Genomic DNA, 17,548 nt, shown 5'->3' on the forward strand with positions numbered 1-17,548 from the left:
AAACTATGATTAAGCTCAGCTACGATTGAAATGTACTTAGCATACGGATTAATGCTAATGACCGAGTTTCTGCACATGATTAGCAATTAATGCAAAAGATTAACACCCGGGGTGTTACAGGCGGCCATGGCTGGCCTTGGTTCACCCGTCGCGCCGCCAGTTTTCAACACCGCCACAGCCACCACCCCGCCGCTGCCTGCGCAGCAGTCTACGCCTCCCACGGGCGCTCTCAACGGGTTGACGGCGGCCGTCTACAGCATGCAGCGCCTGATGGACGACCTCTTAGCGCATCTGGCGGCGCTCGCAGGCAGGCCATCGCCCTCCGCGCAGCCATGGGTCCGGGGCATCCCGGCCTTTCCGGCGGCAGTTCCGGTCGTGCTGGAGAGTTTCTCCGCGCCACGGGTCCTTCCTGTGAGTTCGGCGCCCGTCTCCTTCCCGTCGTTCACTGCCCCCAGCCCCGTGCCACCACAGCAACACTGCGAGGGCCTCTTCTACTTGGGCGTGGATGGCAGGTAGCGGCGGCGCAGCTGCAAGCAGCGGCGAGCTGCTGGCGTCCAATCATCCCTGCAGCAGTAGCCTTGCCGCCGCTCGGGAAGAAGAAGGCGTTTGCGCAAGAGGATGTCTGCCATGTGTCTACGGCGGTGCAGCTGCAGGCTGCAGCACGCGGCCTCCTAGCGCGGCGTCGGCTGCATGAGATGTGTCGACAGATGCACGAGGCGGCCTTGACGGCAGTCGACCTCAGCAAAGGGGGCGCGTCCTCGCCCCGCCGGACGTCCACCAGCAATCGCACCGGTCTGCTGCTGTCTACATGCGTGAGCAGGGTGTTGTTTTCGCGGTCGGCGAACTCCAACTCTGCGGCAGCGGCGGTTTCCTCTTTGTCACCAGCGAGGACGCACTGTTTAGTGTCACCACTTTCCGCTACCGGCTGCCGCGAGGACGTCTCCATTGGTTGTGGTCCCGATTAATTCCAGGTGGCCGTACCCGCGCACCCCTCTCGTTCCGATGGTGTCCATGGGATCCAGGCGGCTACATATGTGTAGGTGCAGCACGCGGAGGGTGTCCGCCGTATCTTCAGGAGTCAAAAATAAAGAATCGCGGTTTATTTAAAATAAGCCGAGATGTAAAAGGCTTGTTCTTAGGTGTTCGGTTTGCGTCTAGTGGAGCCATTGTTAGCGTTATCGTTAGGTTGCAACTCGAGGACGAGCTGCATGTCCATGTGGGGTGTAGTGTTAGAGGAGTCAAGGGCCTATTGGGCCTTAGCCCATTAGGGTTAATTAGTTGCTTGCTTAAGGGTCAAGTAAATCTCTCTATATAAAGAGAGGAGATGTATCAATCAAATCAAGCAAGAGATTAGAAGGAAGTCCCTTCTCTCTTGCCAGCCGTGGGCAAAGCCCCGCGGCCGGCCTCCCTCAGCGCCTAAAACCCTAGCACCGCCCCCTCTCCCTCTCTCGCGATCTGAAGCCCAACAGCAGCCACCATAACAGAATGAGTTTGTGTTTTGTTACTGCTTGTGCTTTTGGAGTATTTTATAACGTAAATATTTAATACAACATCTCGGCAAATCTGAATAAAGACATGATAAGAATTAAGATCTCTACGGTGCGCAGTATGACGAAGCAAGAGGAACTCCCATCCCTCCTGTGGCTGGACGCCACTGCCCTCATTCAGACTTGGTGAAGAACGTTTAGATACGGTAGACAGTTGGGTTATGCTTTGGGGCACCACTACTCGTGAGTAAAGGGCAATGTTCGAGTATAATGCCTAGATGATCATAGTGACCGTCACGTTTAGCACCTTCCGTACAGACTGCATACCCAAACATGGTAATGGTTTTCTTCTTAATGAAATACGTGCCTGAGCACGGTCGTGGAAAAAAAAACATGGTAATGGTAAGTTTAGTACAGATGTTGGACTCTTCCTGATTGGTTTGGTGATGAAGCATATACGGCGGATTCCATCGGGCATAACGCAGAGACTCCTGAATTAGAAGGATATCCCTCCCCAGGCAGAACAACCGCGTTGGCAAGAGATGTGAGTTCTACACGCGTTCTGCCGGTGCTAAGTTCAGTCTTTATTATCACACTGACGATTTGCCTCGTGGACCTGTTTAATGGAGTACCTTTCCATCTATGCCAGTATAGGAACATATTATCTATCCGCAGCCACCCAGTCTGCAGAATAAATCAGCCTCGCGAATTTCGCAGGATCCATGAGAACCCAATCCGACTAATCACTGGATAATGTACAATCGTACGTGTGATCACGGCACAAGAAAATTTACAAGAAACTCGTTCCAGCGAAACGTCACGTCTGCACAAAAGACATCTCGCCTAAAACGGGCACTCTACAGCTCATGTAAGCGAAAATTGGCAGTCACGCCGCCGGTATACAGTAGGAGGTGCTGAGGGCCGGAGGGAGGACGCACACCAGGTGGGGCCCCGCCGGGTTGCAGCTGATGTTCACCTCGCCCACCTCCGGCAGGCCCAGCTGTGGCGGGTGGACGTACCCGGACACCAGCGGGATGCATGTCACCGTGATTTCCATCCTTGAACCTGTGAACAAGAGTGCGGTGTGAAGAATGGTGTTCTTATTTAGAAAATCGAATTGAAAGTCGGCATTCTTCATGCAACAAAGTGCTGGACATGGATTGAGACATCTGGTACCATGGTTCATACCTTGCTCGTTTGACAATGATACATGACCACATTTCCTCCCGGCCACCATCCAGTTCTGGGGGTTTGCGTCAACCTGATAAAGTACTTCATCCTGCCACACAAAGTCCGAGTTTAGTTGTAAAGAAAGCTGGGTATATGATTTATATCCTTAAAGCTTACTTATCAACTGCATAAACACTACGGCGCGCTGCTGCAGGATATTTGACATTATAGGACAGGTAGCACAACAGAGGTGCAAAGTTGAGCAAATAATGTTCTGCAGACTTACGCCAGATACGGATGCATCCTCCAGGCTTTTCAGCCTTTCAACTCTCCATCTCATATTAACTAACTGCCCAACCCTGAGGCAATCGGTAGAAAATGGAAGGAATCCAACTGCTAGACATGGATCCAGGACAGGTCGCTTCAGTCTCAATGCAATCTTGAACAAGAGCTCTTCAGAATCACCAGGTTGGACAGGAACTGGAGAATGTGCTCCAGTTGTTCTTTCACCAGATATTCCATACTTGATATTCAGCATGCTGTCTGCATTTTCAACCTCATCCAGATCTGAAAAACATGAAGTCCAAAAAGTTAGTAGACAGAAAATTGTTCTCCTAAGGGACTTCATCTTTCCTGCAAGTTTATAAGACTTACCTTTTGTGCCACTTAACCGTATTATGAATAGAATTCCAGCTCTGGAAGAAGGAGCAACAACGAGAGGGAATAAACTTGATGCTGGTCGGCCATCTCCCTTGCCCAAGTGCTCAAATCCAGATTGAAGATCTAACTGTACATCCTTTACATGCAGAGTGGCCTTCACTTCAGAGCGCAGTATCACCTAAAAAGGCATAAAAACACTTAGATAAAAAAGCCCACACAAATATTGATAATTAGCACTTGAACTTGCATGAATATACAATATTTATCATTGCCAGGATTTCTGCTGCTAACAAAATGAGACGTTATATGGTGCTGAATGTTGACCCACAAAAAGGCGACATGTCCAGCAACTGAGTGTAGCAGAGATGCGGATGCTGCGGTGGTTTTGTGGGCACACAAGAAGGGATAGAGTCCGGAACGAAGTTATTCGGAAAAGGGTAAGGGTGGCACCAATTGAGGAGAAACTTACCCAACATCGGTTGATTGAGATGGATTGGACATATCCAACGGAGGCCTCCTGAGGCGCCGGTGCGTAGTGGGGTTCTAAAGCGTGTCGATAAGGTAAAGAGGGGTAGAGGTAGACCTAAACTGACTTGGGATGAGTCGGTTAAGAGAGACCTTAAGGATTGGAATATCTCTGAAGAGATAGCTTTGGATAGGAGCGTTTGGAGACTAGCTATCGGTGTGCCTGAACCATGACCTTTGTGTCTCTTGAGTTTCATCTCTAGCCTACCCCAACTCGCTTGGGACAAAAGGCTATGTTGTTGTTGTTGTTGTCGTCGTCTAACGAGCCAACTTATGATGCTACCACAGTAAGAAATTATTGTAATAAGCTTCAAGAATTTTTCAAAAATGCATAATATCTTTGACAGGAATATATCTTTTTGGCAATAGAACAAACGGCAATGTTTTACAGTCGTCCGACTAATCGCGATTAGTCGCGATTAGTCGGGCTTATCGTTCTCTTGGCACCGATAAGGAGCAACGACTAGGTATGAGCGACTAGAATTCTAGTCGTCCGATTAGTCATCGATTAGTCGTGATTAATCGTTCGACTAGGTAGGAAAACGATCAGATTTGCAGTAATGGGCCACATCAACTGTGTTGTTGGGCTGCTGGGTTGGCATTAGGCCCATTAGGTTTTAGGTATATATGCACAAATGCATGTGCCTCAGACCCGTTGTCGCCCAAATCTCACGAGTGACCAACTGACCATCATTGCGGTGTTCATGCTTGATATACACTATGTAATTTATAGTATACATATCATATTGGTCCTAGCATGATAGGACGACTATACAGACGACTAGGCTCGACTAATCGGCCTGATCGACGACTAATGTCGACTAATCACCTTATCGGTGCCATGGCGACTAGCTCAGAAACACGGATACGCCAGTGTAGACGCGTATCCCGTGTCGGATACGTATCCGATACGGATACGGCACGGATACGTATCTGTCACGTGTCCGCGTATCCCTGATTAAATGGGCCGGAAACTGAGGAATGGATACGTATCCTTAGCAATCGTTACGGCCCGGCCCAACCTTCTGCCTTTACCCTACTCCCGACCCCTCCCCCTCCCACGCGCACACGCAGACGCAGCAGCCGCGGCCGCCGCCTCCAGACTGCGCGACTCCCCCCCCACCCCCCCATGCAGCGCCCGTGTCCACCACCCGCCGGCGACCAGCCTCCGTCCTCGCCGGCGACGAGCCCCGCCGACCCCTCCCACGTGCAGTCCGCGTCACGCAACCGCCGCCCGCACGCGGCGTCCAGATCCCGACTCCCCCACGCGGCATCCAGATCCGCCGCCCGCCGGGGACTAGCCTCCGCCCTCGCCGGCGACGAGGAGCCCCCGCGACGGCGACGAAGAGCTGCGCCCGGCCAGCTGCAACGCCAACGATCCCCTACGATGGCGAGTCCGTGACTGCACCCTGCCTCGTGCCCCCTGCTTAGGTGAGTTCCTCTCCCTCCCCAATCCAATTTAGATATGAGCCAGTGCACCCTGCCTTATTGATTTTGTCCAATGTTCATTGTCCAGTATGTCATCTCCAAATTTGAGTAGTGCTAGAAGTGGTACTGCTAGTGGTAGTATGGCATCTCCAAATTTGTCCAATTTGAGTAAAATGTTCATTGTACATTTGGATTAGGTGATCTTGAGGTTGAAAGTGTGGAGGAGAATGAGTAAACCGAGGAATTAGCTTGATGTTGATGGCTTGATGCTATATTGCTAGTTTGCTACTGCCTTTTATTAATTTCCTAAATTAGAACCTGCTATCATGTTATTCTGAGTGTAATAGACCTTAAATGTCTCTATGTTGAATTTGAACAACTATTTTGCAATTTAATATGCATTGTTATCTATTTATTAATAAAATAGTTAAAAACGTATCCGCGTATCGGGTTGTTTGAGAAATTGCCGTATCCGCGTATCCGTATCCTTCCGATACCGATACACGTATCCGTATCCGTGCTGCATAGGCGACTAGGTCCGACTAGACGACTGTAAAACATTGACAAACGGGGAAGTTTTGATCAAGTCATTGAGCAAGAAATTTCTAGCGATCGCTCTCATGAATTTGAAAGCTGAAGATATATACTTTGAAGAAGAATGTGTCCCTGATATCTATGCAAGTGGCAAGCTAAGTTGAAGTTTTTTTTCTCGAATATGCAGGAGAGATGTGTATCATTGTATAAAGAAGAGAATGATCCAATTACAAAATCCATCTCATCACCTTGGATATGACGAAAGGAAACGTTTTGACCAGTAGAGACTGTTACACAGAAAAAACTGAAAGGAAGGACCTGACCTAGGAGCAAAAGACCACACTAAAACACACCTAGGTTACCCTTCCTAGACCCAGAACAGCAAGGCCCTTAGCTCCCCCCACTAGCCACAAGTGAAATTCATCTTTGAAGGCCTGTAGAGCGGTCTGGATGCTCGGAGCAGATCCATCAAACACACCCCATCAGTTTCTGTGCTTCTAGAGGATCCATGCTCCAAGAATTAAGTTGATGTTAAAATACACTTTTTAAGGCCCTAACATGACTATATGCGTTAAACTAACATGTAAGTGTATATGCAAATAATCACTCATGATTTCCTGTACATGCGCGGTATCATCTAAAGTTGCCACGGTACTAAAGAACCACGGGAAACACAAAGCCTAGGCAAAAACCTAGGCAATTAGAAGATGTTTTATGAAAACTAATGCCGTATAAAGACCCACAACAACACCAAGCCCATCAAAGAATGCATAATTTTACATGTACGCAGAAACTCGCATACATATGTCACACTCACACGTGCTAGATGGGAGAAAACTCTACCTGTAGAAGTAGGGTTCCATCATTGCACTTGTCTACAACACGTGTGCTTACATGGAATGGGTTAGTGAAATGTACTGCAATGGTCCTGAAATCACAACGGTTTATTGACTTACCATATGTAAAAAGCAATGCATTAGAATTGAGAAGAGAAGAGCAACCTTTCGAATACTTGATTATGGAAAACACCAAATTCAAGCTTGAGAGCAATCATTCTCATCCCATCAACTATGTTCTGCTTCTGAGGAGATGCTGAAAAAAAAAAGATGGAAAGAAAAGGTCAACTGACATCATAACGCTCATAATGAATTTAACACTTGTTACTTACAAACCTGGGGATTCTCCTCTAGCAATAGTATCATCAATAGCACGAACAGGAAACCAAACAAGAGTAGTTACATCACTAGCCCAATCTGGAAGTTCTATCTTCCCATTTTCAATTGGGATCTTTTCAACCTTTCCAGCTTCAGCAGTGCTATTAGCAGAACCAGCATGGTCCATATCACCTCTGTAATTTTCTATCTCAATCATCTGAGACTGCTCTATTTTCAGTTCGGCACCAGCATCTATATGCAATATGCCACCTTTTAGAGAATAGTCTATTGGCTTGACGATTAATCCAATCCATTGGAGCTCATTCATGAGCAATGCAGAGGAGACAGCAGGAGTAATATCAACTAAAGCCCTTGGTTTTCTCACCTGCAATGGAGAGTTGGAGTAATGAGAACAAGGCTGTCTTACAGACAATATAACTAAATACGTTCGATGATTACAAGAGAACCATGTATATTAGGTGCCCTGCTTTTGTTTTGAAACTAGTTCTTAGTGGCAGTTTAATGATATGAATCAGGGGGATCAAGATTTTATAAAAATACTTCAGCTCATTTTAGTGCATCACCTTCAAAACAGGTCTTGTTGGCTTCTCAAAGCTCATGAATTCATCGGTTTCCACTGGACCATCTTGAGAAAATCCATGTGATCTGAATGACAGCTTGCCAATGTGTCCAGTAAGAGCACCCAACACATAGGAACCAGGCTTTTGAGGTGGAATGTCAAAAGAGATGGTATTTCTACCTGGTTTGAGAACATGAGAGTCCGAACTCTTTATTGCCTGCACGACATGTCAATATTAATCCATTAGGTGACTGAAAAATAGTTTATGGACTAGAGTTTGCATGTACTTTATAGCGCTCTCTTCAATTCCCGTTACAAGTTCATTACAACATCAACATGGTTTCCAATGTGACACTTTTTGACTAACAATATCTATGAAAATGCATTATTTAAAAAAGAAGATTCACAAATTACAAAAGTATGTTTTAAGTAACATCAACCTTATCTTATCAGTCTTTATGATCCTTTCTTGCGGTCAATAACAACAAACTTAAATGGACTTATATTTTAGGTAGTAATAGTTTTTATTTCTGAAAGACATCATGCAAGAATGAAACAAACTTGGAAACTGCACATCCATAACATGGATAACTCAGTATATCACAAAGTAAACAAGGTAGCAATCAGTAAGATGGTAATACCTTGATACCTTCATCTGCACTAGATGAAGCTGACAATCTTAAACTGAGAGACTCCAGTGTGATGTCATCCGGGAAGCCACTCCAAACTGCTACAGATAGGGTACCAGGATCTCCATCACATAATTCTAGTGGTGGACCAGCATTTCCAGCAAATGTAATTAGTGATGAGACATCAAGTGGCACAAGATGCTTCATTTCACTGTGAGCAAGTCGAACGACTTCTGACTGAAAAGCTTGCCTCTCTTTAGATGAAAACAAGGTGCTGTCCAGAGAAAGTAACTTTACACAGGACGCCAAGTAACCAGCTTCATCATTAAGAATCTTCTGGCATTCTGCAAGATCAGGAAGAACATCTGCCAACAGCTCTTCCCAGCCTTCTGCAGAATAGAGAGCACAAACTTTCTCATAGGATTTCACAGCCAGATCATAATTTCCATGTTTAAAGAACAGAGCTGCAATCTCTCCATCAAGCACAACTCCATGTCTTTTCCACCAGGAGCGGTGATAATTGTCAGCTGCACCTTTGGTAAGCTCCATATATCTTTTCTGTAACACCCAAAAAAAATTGAATCGTTACCTCTAAATCAATTAGTTCAAGAAGAGGGAAGCATTACCGTGAACCTTTTTAATATATAATATATAATGGGTGTCTGAATCTATCATGATGAGAATGAATACACTACCTCAAATTCTTCTACAGATGAAAGTGATGTCATAAAATCAGGATCTGATATCGTCTGTTTCAGAGCATGTTCAGCTGCAACATGAATTTCCGACAACCTCATGGGCCGATCAACTGGCAGAGAAGTTTCCGACATCGCTGGACCTGACAGTGTTCTTGCCATGAAGTTAGAAGCAGATCTGTTGGGAGAAAGTTTTGAATTGGCATCTAAACCTGAACTGCCCAGACAAAAATATACAAAAGCGTATAAGTAAATAATATTCACAGTCCAATGTCTTTTACTCTGAAGATAAATGCACAACAAAAGGGGTGAAACATTAGCTCTTACCCATCAGCTGAATCATATAACTCCGACAGATTTCCAACAGAAAGAAAAGCTCTGCGCCTATTAGCCTCACGTAGAAGTAAAGAAGGTTCTAGTGGCAGAGGTTTCCTGTAAATGTTGAAGAGCTTTTCCCTTGATTTTGATTGAAGAATCATCTGCATAAGGAAAAGGTACCATAACTTTAAGATACAGTTTGCAATGTGTTTTATAATAGGCACACTGAGGATAGTAAAAATTATATTCAAAAAATTAATCGGAAATATGAGTCAGTATACGACTTTGAATTATCAAATTCAAGTATTTGCACCTCTTAAATTATAAAATCTACTGCACCCCATATTTTTATTATATATAGAAAGTTTCAGCAACAGCTTTGTGGTTTACTGTTCAATGCTCATCACTGTTACCAGTATCCCAGATATCCAGATTCTTTTTCCTTCTTTATCAAACATACAGTTATATTTTCTTTCATTTGTGCGCTGTGATGTAACAGAGTTTCCATGTGCGTGAAAATACACACTGATGAATACAAGGGGTCCAAGCCATACATGCTGGAACGGTGCCGATAAGGCAATGACTAACATGGAATAGCACAGTCAAATGAGAATAATTTGTATACAGAGAGGAAAACAAAGTTTAGTAACCTACTTCCAACATGCTGATGTTATCAGTTGGGAAGGATATGGGGCAACTAGATAGAACAGGAGGCATATTTGACTTTTCGTGCAACATGAAACATAATTAGAAACCAAAGCAAAGCAAAGCAAAGCTGAAAAATAATTACCTTCTCCTTCTCCATTACTTCTGCCGATGAGTCAGGTGGAATTGAAGGCCATATAGCTGGCTTTGGCCATGGTAGCATGCTTAAAGATGCGCTGTGAACATTTTAAAAATGACAGTTTGAATGCAAGATTGTATTGAATAACTAAAATGCCGCATCTGCAAGCTCTCCTAAGACTTTAAAAGAAGAGGATTGCAGTCTAGTAATTTAACTGTCCAATGGAAAGGTGGATTCAGTAAATGAAATATAGGTATTGATCTTATACCTGTTGACTGGACTCTTTTCTATCTCAACCCCATAACCAATCAAGTAAGCAAGCCTCATAAACTGTGACATCCATGAAGAGTGACATATAAGCAGAAAGTTTTGTATGTTGTAAACAAATTAGGGCAACATGATCTAAAAGGTAAGAAAGAAAAACTCAACCGCACACTAGAATTCCATTGTACAAAGAATCTAATAACAGTTGGGATTTACATGTCCCCAATGCACGACTGAAGAGTGACATGTAAGCAAACAGTGCTGTATGTCACAAACAGATTTGGGGAACAAAATAAAAAAGGTATGCAAAAAGAATTTGGTAGCACACTTGAACGCATTGTACAAACAAGCTAATAAACTACTACATAAAGATGGCAAAGAATAAGCCGTATTAAGTACAGGAGTATTGTAAATGCCTAAACCGAGCATAAAGCCCAAAAACAATCTATCAAACAATACTTACAAATTTAGAATTCCTCAATTACAGACATGAAAACAGAACACTCAAAGTCAAGACAGAATAGCAATATGCCAGACAAATCAATAGTCGGATATAAGAAGTAGAACAGCTTGCCTTAATACGGCAGAGAGAATAAAGGTCACCCTGAAGACGATAGAATTCTTTCTCTGAATCAACAGAAACAGCCCCACCATCATAATGTGAAGTTGTAGACTTTATCAAACCCAAACATGCAGTTATCACCCATACTTCACGGAAGCAAAATGGGAGGGAATTCTGAAGGGGAAAGGGAAAGCATAATCAGGGTTTATATAAACAGGCACTTCACAAAGGTAATAGTCCTTCCAACACATATCACAGTTTGTACATGAGGAAAACAGTAAACCACAGTTACATACTTCATGCAAGGCAAGTGTCTTGGAAAAGCCAACAACAAAAGCATGTCCTCTGGCAGCAACCTCAATTGGACGAGACAATTTAAACAATAGCTGCACAAAAAGGTGAAATCAAAATAAATGGTAAAGGCGATGTATGATTTTCTTCTGGCCTAACAATCACTAATAAGAAACTAAAGCAAAAGTGACTCTAGCATGAAATTCATACTTCTAAACAGCATGATACATCTAAACATAATGACACTATTTGACATGAAAATTTGACAGCTTGTAATGGACCATTTGAAAAAAAAATTATATCAGTCATTCCGTAATCAATCCCTGATTGTAAAGATTTTGCCCACTTGTAACAGAAAAGAAAAGGAAGAAACATGATAGGCTAAAACTAGCAACAAAATCAAAAGAATGCTTGTAAACACACTGCTATAAGATGTTTGCCACTATATCTAGATTGCAAAGAATAGCAATTGAATAATCCACTATGTACATTGTACAAACCTTAGCCTGGCAAGCAAATATGTACTGTCTAAACTCAAACTCTCTGAATACATCATCCTGAACAATTTGGGTCAGTGCTTTGAATCCTGGATTTAGCAGTGCAGCCTGATCATCACCAGTATCTAATCCTCCAAATTCTCGATGTTTCCCTGGAGAGGTCACTGCATTCATGGAAAGAACTCAAAGAAGGTTATATCTATACTAAATAAGCAAAATGAAAATGCCAATCAATATAAGTGATATTGCATTAGAAATTCTAAAGTATCATTCCATATATATAGTTATTTTGGCAGGAATGTGTTAAGCTCTCGTGCCATAAAAGCTTTGAAGTGAGAGAAGTAACAGATAATAAATAACCAATAACATATCTGCAGAAAGAACATGAAAAATTTCACAGATAGATACACAGGTTCATAGGTTGCAAGCAGTACACTGATCAATGATCAGAAGCTATATTCAATTTCTCTATTGTTAACATAAAATTTGCCAAGTCTCAAATATGGACTATAAATGAGGACTCTATGCTGCAGGTAAGCATGCATGTCATGCCAACTTCAACTTTCATCACTCTTGAAATAATTCTATACTCAAACCCGAGTGGTAGTTCTAAACCAACTAAGTCTTTTGTGAATTCGATGCAAATACAACTAGTTATAAAACTCAAAACAGAATGCAGGGTTATTGTCAGATAAAAATAGAGACAAACCTGATTCTGAGTAGCATAGTTCAAGTTCATCATATTCACGGAGTGAATCTTCATGGAGATTACTCATCTCAAACATGAACGCCAAGCTTTCCTGAACATATAAGCAATTCAAGTGTAAACAAAGCCACACTGACAAAGAGCAAAATGGTAGATAAAACCCAGAGTCACTGAAAAATGTGGTAACAGTTAGCAAACATCACTATGGCTGCATTGGTTTACCTTCAGAATGAAGAAGTTGCAGAAGTTCCATATCGGAGTAAACCGCTGCTCACTTAACCTCCGGATTTCCTCTTCATAAAATTGGATCCGCCTGTCTAAAGTGTTTCTTACGCAGTCCATCATTTTAGAGTCGAAATCATCCCAGAATTCCGCATCGGGTCCATGGAGATCAAATTTGCAGCACCTATATCATAAACAAGCATTTTTACACTGTCAATAACTCAACATTGTTTGTAATATAGATAAATAACCCACTAGTCCTAGAGAGTTCAAAAGTGGAAACATCCTCGTAAAAACAACTTTAATGCAATACATAACAGAATAAAAGCTTGATTTGAAACAACTTGAGAACAGAAAGCATGTGCAATCTCTGTACAAATGATACCAAGAACTATCATGGACAAGTGTTAATAATACCTTTCTCTCTTTTTGGTGTTGAATTCAGCCTCAAGCCTAGCATATACTTTATTTGCCATCTTAGTTGCTTGATCATTGCTAGGATGGGCCTTGGACACAAACACAATAAACCATTCGCGTTCATCATTTTGCACAATTAATTTGAGGCGAGGCTTAAGAATGGTCTTGAATTCATCAAGATCCTGCACATTTTTATAAATGGAGGAATAGCAAAAGTCATCCACATGGTACATTTGATAAGTATTGTTTTTTAAGCGAAGAATCGAAATGAGCAGCATGCAATAGGGAGGGGGAATTTCCATAGGAAAGTACCTCACAAGTGACAAGAACAACAGTAGCATATGGTTCCCGGAACCAGAACAAGTATTGTTCTTGCGGAAATCGACTACGCAACCTTGAATCAGTTGTTTGTATAAACTCAGCTGGTAGATTATCAACAAAAACAGGATTCCTGGCCTTGTTGTTTAGACAGGCCTTTTTCACTGGCACACGACGCTCAAAACTCTCCTTGACATTGAGCCACAAGTCGCTCACATCCTCAACTGCCAGAAAAGGTAGTCTGCCGTATGAGAAGGAATCTATATACATATATAAACTTGAATTCACTTTTCATTAGATGCACAGCAAAAAAATTGAAGTGATTGTAAGCTACTTCAATTGTGATCCTACAAACGGTTACACCTACAGAGTGTTTGCCATCCTTCACTACACAGGTGTGCGTGGGTTGCAGTGTAGCAAGGGTGACTTATGCATGCTCCTACCTACCATAGAACCTATGCCCCTGAATGAATTTACATTGAGTAGGATCAGGAACAACAGCATTGTTTGGATGAAGTTACATGAGTTGGCTCGTAGCAATATTCCGAGTCATGATCTGGAGTCTAGGAAAATTAAGGTTATGGGAAATTACAGAAGATTTGAGATCTCTCCACATTGTTCTCGAGCTTAAACACACTAAATCTCACTAGACAGTCAGATGCAACCAGCAGCAAGCAAAACCCAACCACGACTCCTACTAAATCATATAGCTACAGCAGACGCAAAACCTCAATCCAGCTCGAGTCGCCGCCCGAGGGCGCGGTTCCGAGCTGCCCAGATCGCGCCCCGCCGCAACTCGTGAGGTCGCGGCAGTGCGCAGTCCGGATCTGAGGGGGCTAGAATTAAGGGTTAGAAGAATACAGAGGGGACGCGAGAGGGACGGTACCGGCGATGACGATGCGGTCGCAGGAGGACTTGATGGTCTGGAACTGCGCGAGGTAGTTCGCCATGGCCGCCGCCGGAGTAGGGGAGTATGAGATCTCGGGGGAAGACAGCTTCCACGCAGTCCCTACTGCTCCATTAAGCGCTCTCCGCCGCCGGGGAGGCCGCCGGAGACGAGGGTCCGGCGAGGCGCGGGTTCGCGAGATTCAGAGGGGCGCGGGGCGGGGGTAAGCAGTTAGGACTTAGGACAAACGAAAGGGCTAAGCGGGTGTTTAATCGGAATTCTGTAACATGGTTCTATCAGGAGAGGCTCGCATTTTTTTTTAACGGGACTCTTTATTACAGATATAGCTATAATCCAATTATAGATTAATTACCATCATTAATCCTTTCTAAATGTATTTGTATTTGTACGGGTCTATGTACGGTATCCTTAACTTTAATACAGATATGTTCTGATAAAAAAAATCATCTCATATGAATAATTCATACTGTGTAATTAGTTATTTTTTCAACTACATTTAATGCTCCATGCATGTGTCTGAATATTCGATGTGACGGGTTCTGTGCAAACTTTTTTGGAACTAAACACGTTCCTAATAAGAACATATACTTATGTTCCATTTGTACTCACTCCATTCATTTTATTCAAAAATTTGCGCAAAATATCATTTTTTTTGTTATGGGTTGCTTTTATCAATAGAAGATCTTCAAGAATGACTTAAATTTGACAATGTTTGCATAAATTTTTGAATAAGACGGGTGGTCAAACTTAGAATCAAAAGAGTCAAATGAACTGCAATTCGGGAACGGAGATAGTACTACATAGATGCACAACTTTATACACCTGATGAACATAAAACTTATACACACATCATACATTCTTCTTGAGATCAACGAAGCCACTTAAAGACTTTGCAAGTGGCACTGCGGCAGGGCACGACGCAATATCATTGTGGTTCCATGTCCAGGACCTGCAGAATTATTTTGAAAAAAATAAATAAATCCATGATGTAACAAGGCAATCTGAATTTAGCTATCGAACTTTAGTGGTTGCGCTGCATATCTGTAGAAGCTAGTGTTTTTGGAAGGCTATCTTGTTTACATGTTACCAGGTCAGAGTAGCGACAGACCTTGACCGGAGTCTTGAGCGAAATTCTTTCATTTACAGCAACATAAGATTGCAATCGAACAGTCGTATTCTTGCAACTGTTACGCTGGAACTCAAAATAGCGTCTAGGATTGCCAACCCCTTAGTCCGCTGTTATCAGGATTGAAGTTGTTCTGCAATGCATGTATGTACAATGCATACATAAATGATCACATGTACCAATTAGACTTATAGGCTATTTGTTCATGGCTTTCTATATTGATGGTAATGTTTTCAAATTTTACATAACTTATGGTAAGAATGGATTAGATTTACAAGCTATTTGTTAAAAGCTATTTTAATTTGATGCTTGTTTTAGATAGGGCAATTGACAAACACTAAAAAATCTGATAGCATCATGAATTCATCCATCTATCGAGAATAGAAAATTCAGATAACTTGTAAGAAGTTTTAACATTAAGACCAGTTAAAATAACCTTTTGATTCCACATGAATGTGGCAAAATGAATGTTTATTTTATAAAATTTTTAGAAGGATAAAAGAGTCCTATCAGTATAATATATGTTACTATGCCTATGCATTTTTCTTTAAAACCAACCAAACAATTCTGTACATGATGGTTTAGTGGCACTAAATATGCGGAGGATGTTCTGAGTTTCAGAATATGTCATATTATGACTCTACGTTTCAATTTTTAAGTATATATTTTTTTGCATTAACTCTTCACAAACTACATAGGTTTTTGCTTTTGTATACTCTTAGGTCATCTAATAGGAATTTTGTATGTTTTTAGGCTATTTAGTTGATGGTGAGATGATCTTATCAGGCAACTCAATTGATAGAGGTTAAGTGAGAAATATGAATCTTGCACTATCATGCGCAATGGTCCTCATTATCCTCTTGGATTCTTGAAATTACTTGCAGTCAGTGGTGGATCTAGGATGTGAATTTAGCGGGGGCTAAGTGTGTGTGTGAAGGGGGGGCATGTGGTTAGTGGGGGCGGAGCCCCCCCGGGGGGGCATTCTATGGGACTGTGACGCCTCCCGTCCTCCCTCATTTTTCTTTGGTAGATATATTACTCACCATTCATATACTTAGCATTATTGTTTATGATAGTTTAGTTCTTTTCTAACTTATTACTTACATAATTTGATATATTGTTTTTTTGCATTCAGGATTTATTTGCAAATGGCAAGGTTAAGATTTAGATGTCACATGGTGGATTTCAGGGCTGGTTTGCAAGGTTCCTTTTGGTTTGAAATGCACACAGAATTTATATATAATGATTAAAAGATGGCTTCATTAGCTAAGAAAGTGTTCAACATATGTGAAAAAATAATGAAGCTTAATTTAGTTAGAGGTCAGGATTGATTTGGTGCAACTATCTATCTAATTTGTCTAAAACATGTGAAGTGACGAACTTTTGCATAGATGCATGCTTCTGGTTGGAACATTTCATTTAAAAGTTGCTATGAGATAATAAGGCGGAAACCTATTGGGTTGGTCTTAAAATAATTGTAGAGAGATTATGTTAGAGATAATCCACTGTTAAGATAAAATATGCATAATTTGTTCCACAAAAAATGTTAATGTGACCTCAAAATGATTTGATTTTAGAAAATTGCCTCTTTTTTTTTGTCCAACATCTCCAAATTGCAAGAAATGCTTACTATTCAAATGAACACTTCAACTAACTAAGATTATGCAAGGGCTATGGTTTATTGATGCATGCATGTGGTTGGTTTGGAAGGACTCTATATGTTTGGGTTAGGGTGGGTTGTACATCTTCAAAAATTTTATAAGGTTAATTTGTATCATTAAATGTCAATATCACGTTAGTGCATGCATTACACTAGTTATGGAATAAAGTGAGACACATCTTCAGAAATGATGATTTGTGAGGGTAGAATAGATGCATATTGACTTTCCTGGTAGCCTAAAAAATAAAACTTCAATTAATATACACTTCAATAATGCATGCTATTTTCAGGGTGAATCGAATAATATAACCCATACACGCACAATTCATGCTTATATATAAGCATGGAGTTAAAGAAGCATGGCTAACTACAATCTTATCGGAGGTGGTAATATAGTATTAAGTTTGTGACTAACCAATAAAAGACTAGTACTTAGTAGTTGTGTATATTTAATAGTACTACATGCTAATATTATTCTTAAAAAAAACTTTCATATGTAAAAGGGCGTGTTGCAGGCTCTTCTTATTAATATATATAACTCTGTAACATCCTGGGGTTCTTCTTTCATTTTCTTATTATTAATATATATTGATCCACAACTCTTCTGCGCATTC

At 41.8% G+C, this 17,548-nt stretch overlaps 1 protein-coding gene across 1 annotated transcript; it reads right to left on the reverse strand.

Moving 5' to 3' along the window:
• Positions 1–2,128: 2,128 nt before the first annotated feature.
• On the reverse strand, positions 2,129–14,393 carry LOC120703192 (trafficking protein particle complex II-specific subunit 130 homolog). The gene is made up of 21 exons (XM_039987203.1): positions 14,128–14,393; positions 13,236–13,465; positions 12,924–13,105; positions 12,507–12,690; positions 12,288–12,378; positions 11,582–11,742; positions 11,087–11,176; positions 10,803–10,964; positions 10,233–10,294; positions 9,971–10,061; positions 9,190–9,341; positions 8,863–9,079; positions 8,180–8,725; positions 7,543–7,755; positions 6,977–7,343; positions 6,806–6,896; positions 6,648–6,732; positions 3,312–3,495; positions 2,944–3,224; positions 2,676–2,766; positions 2,129–2,552 (listed from the first exon to the last, which is right to left on the reverse strand). Exons 1-21 carry the CDS (start codon positions 14,189–14,191, stop codon positions 2,374–2,376), a joined length of 3,723 nt encoding a protein of 1,240 aa, XP_039843137.1. The 5' UTR covers positions 14,192–14,393; the 3' UTR covers positions 2,129–2,373.
• Positions 14,394–17,548: the final 3,155 nt, after the last annotated feature.

This window comes from Panicum virgatum, chromosome 4K (genome assembly GCF_016808335.1).
Source record: "Panicum virgatum strain AP13 chromosome 4K, P.virgatum_v5, whole genome shotgun sequence".
Classification (NCBI taxonomy): domain Eukaryota; kingdom Viridiplantae; phylum Streptophyta; class Magnoliopsida; order Poales; family Poaceae; genus Panicum; species Panicum virgatum.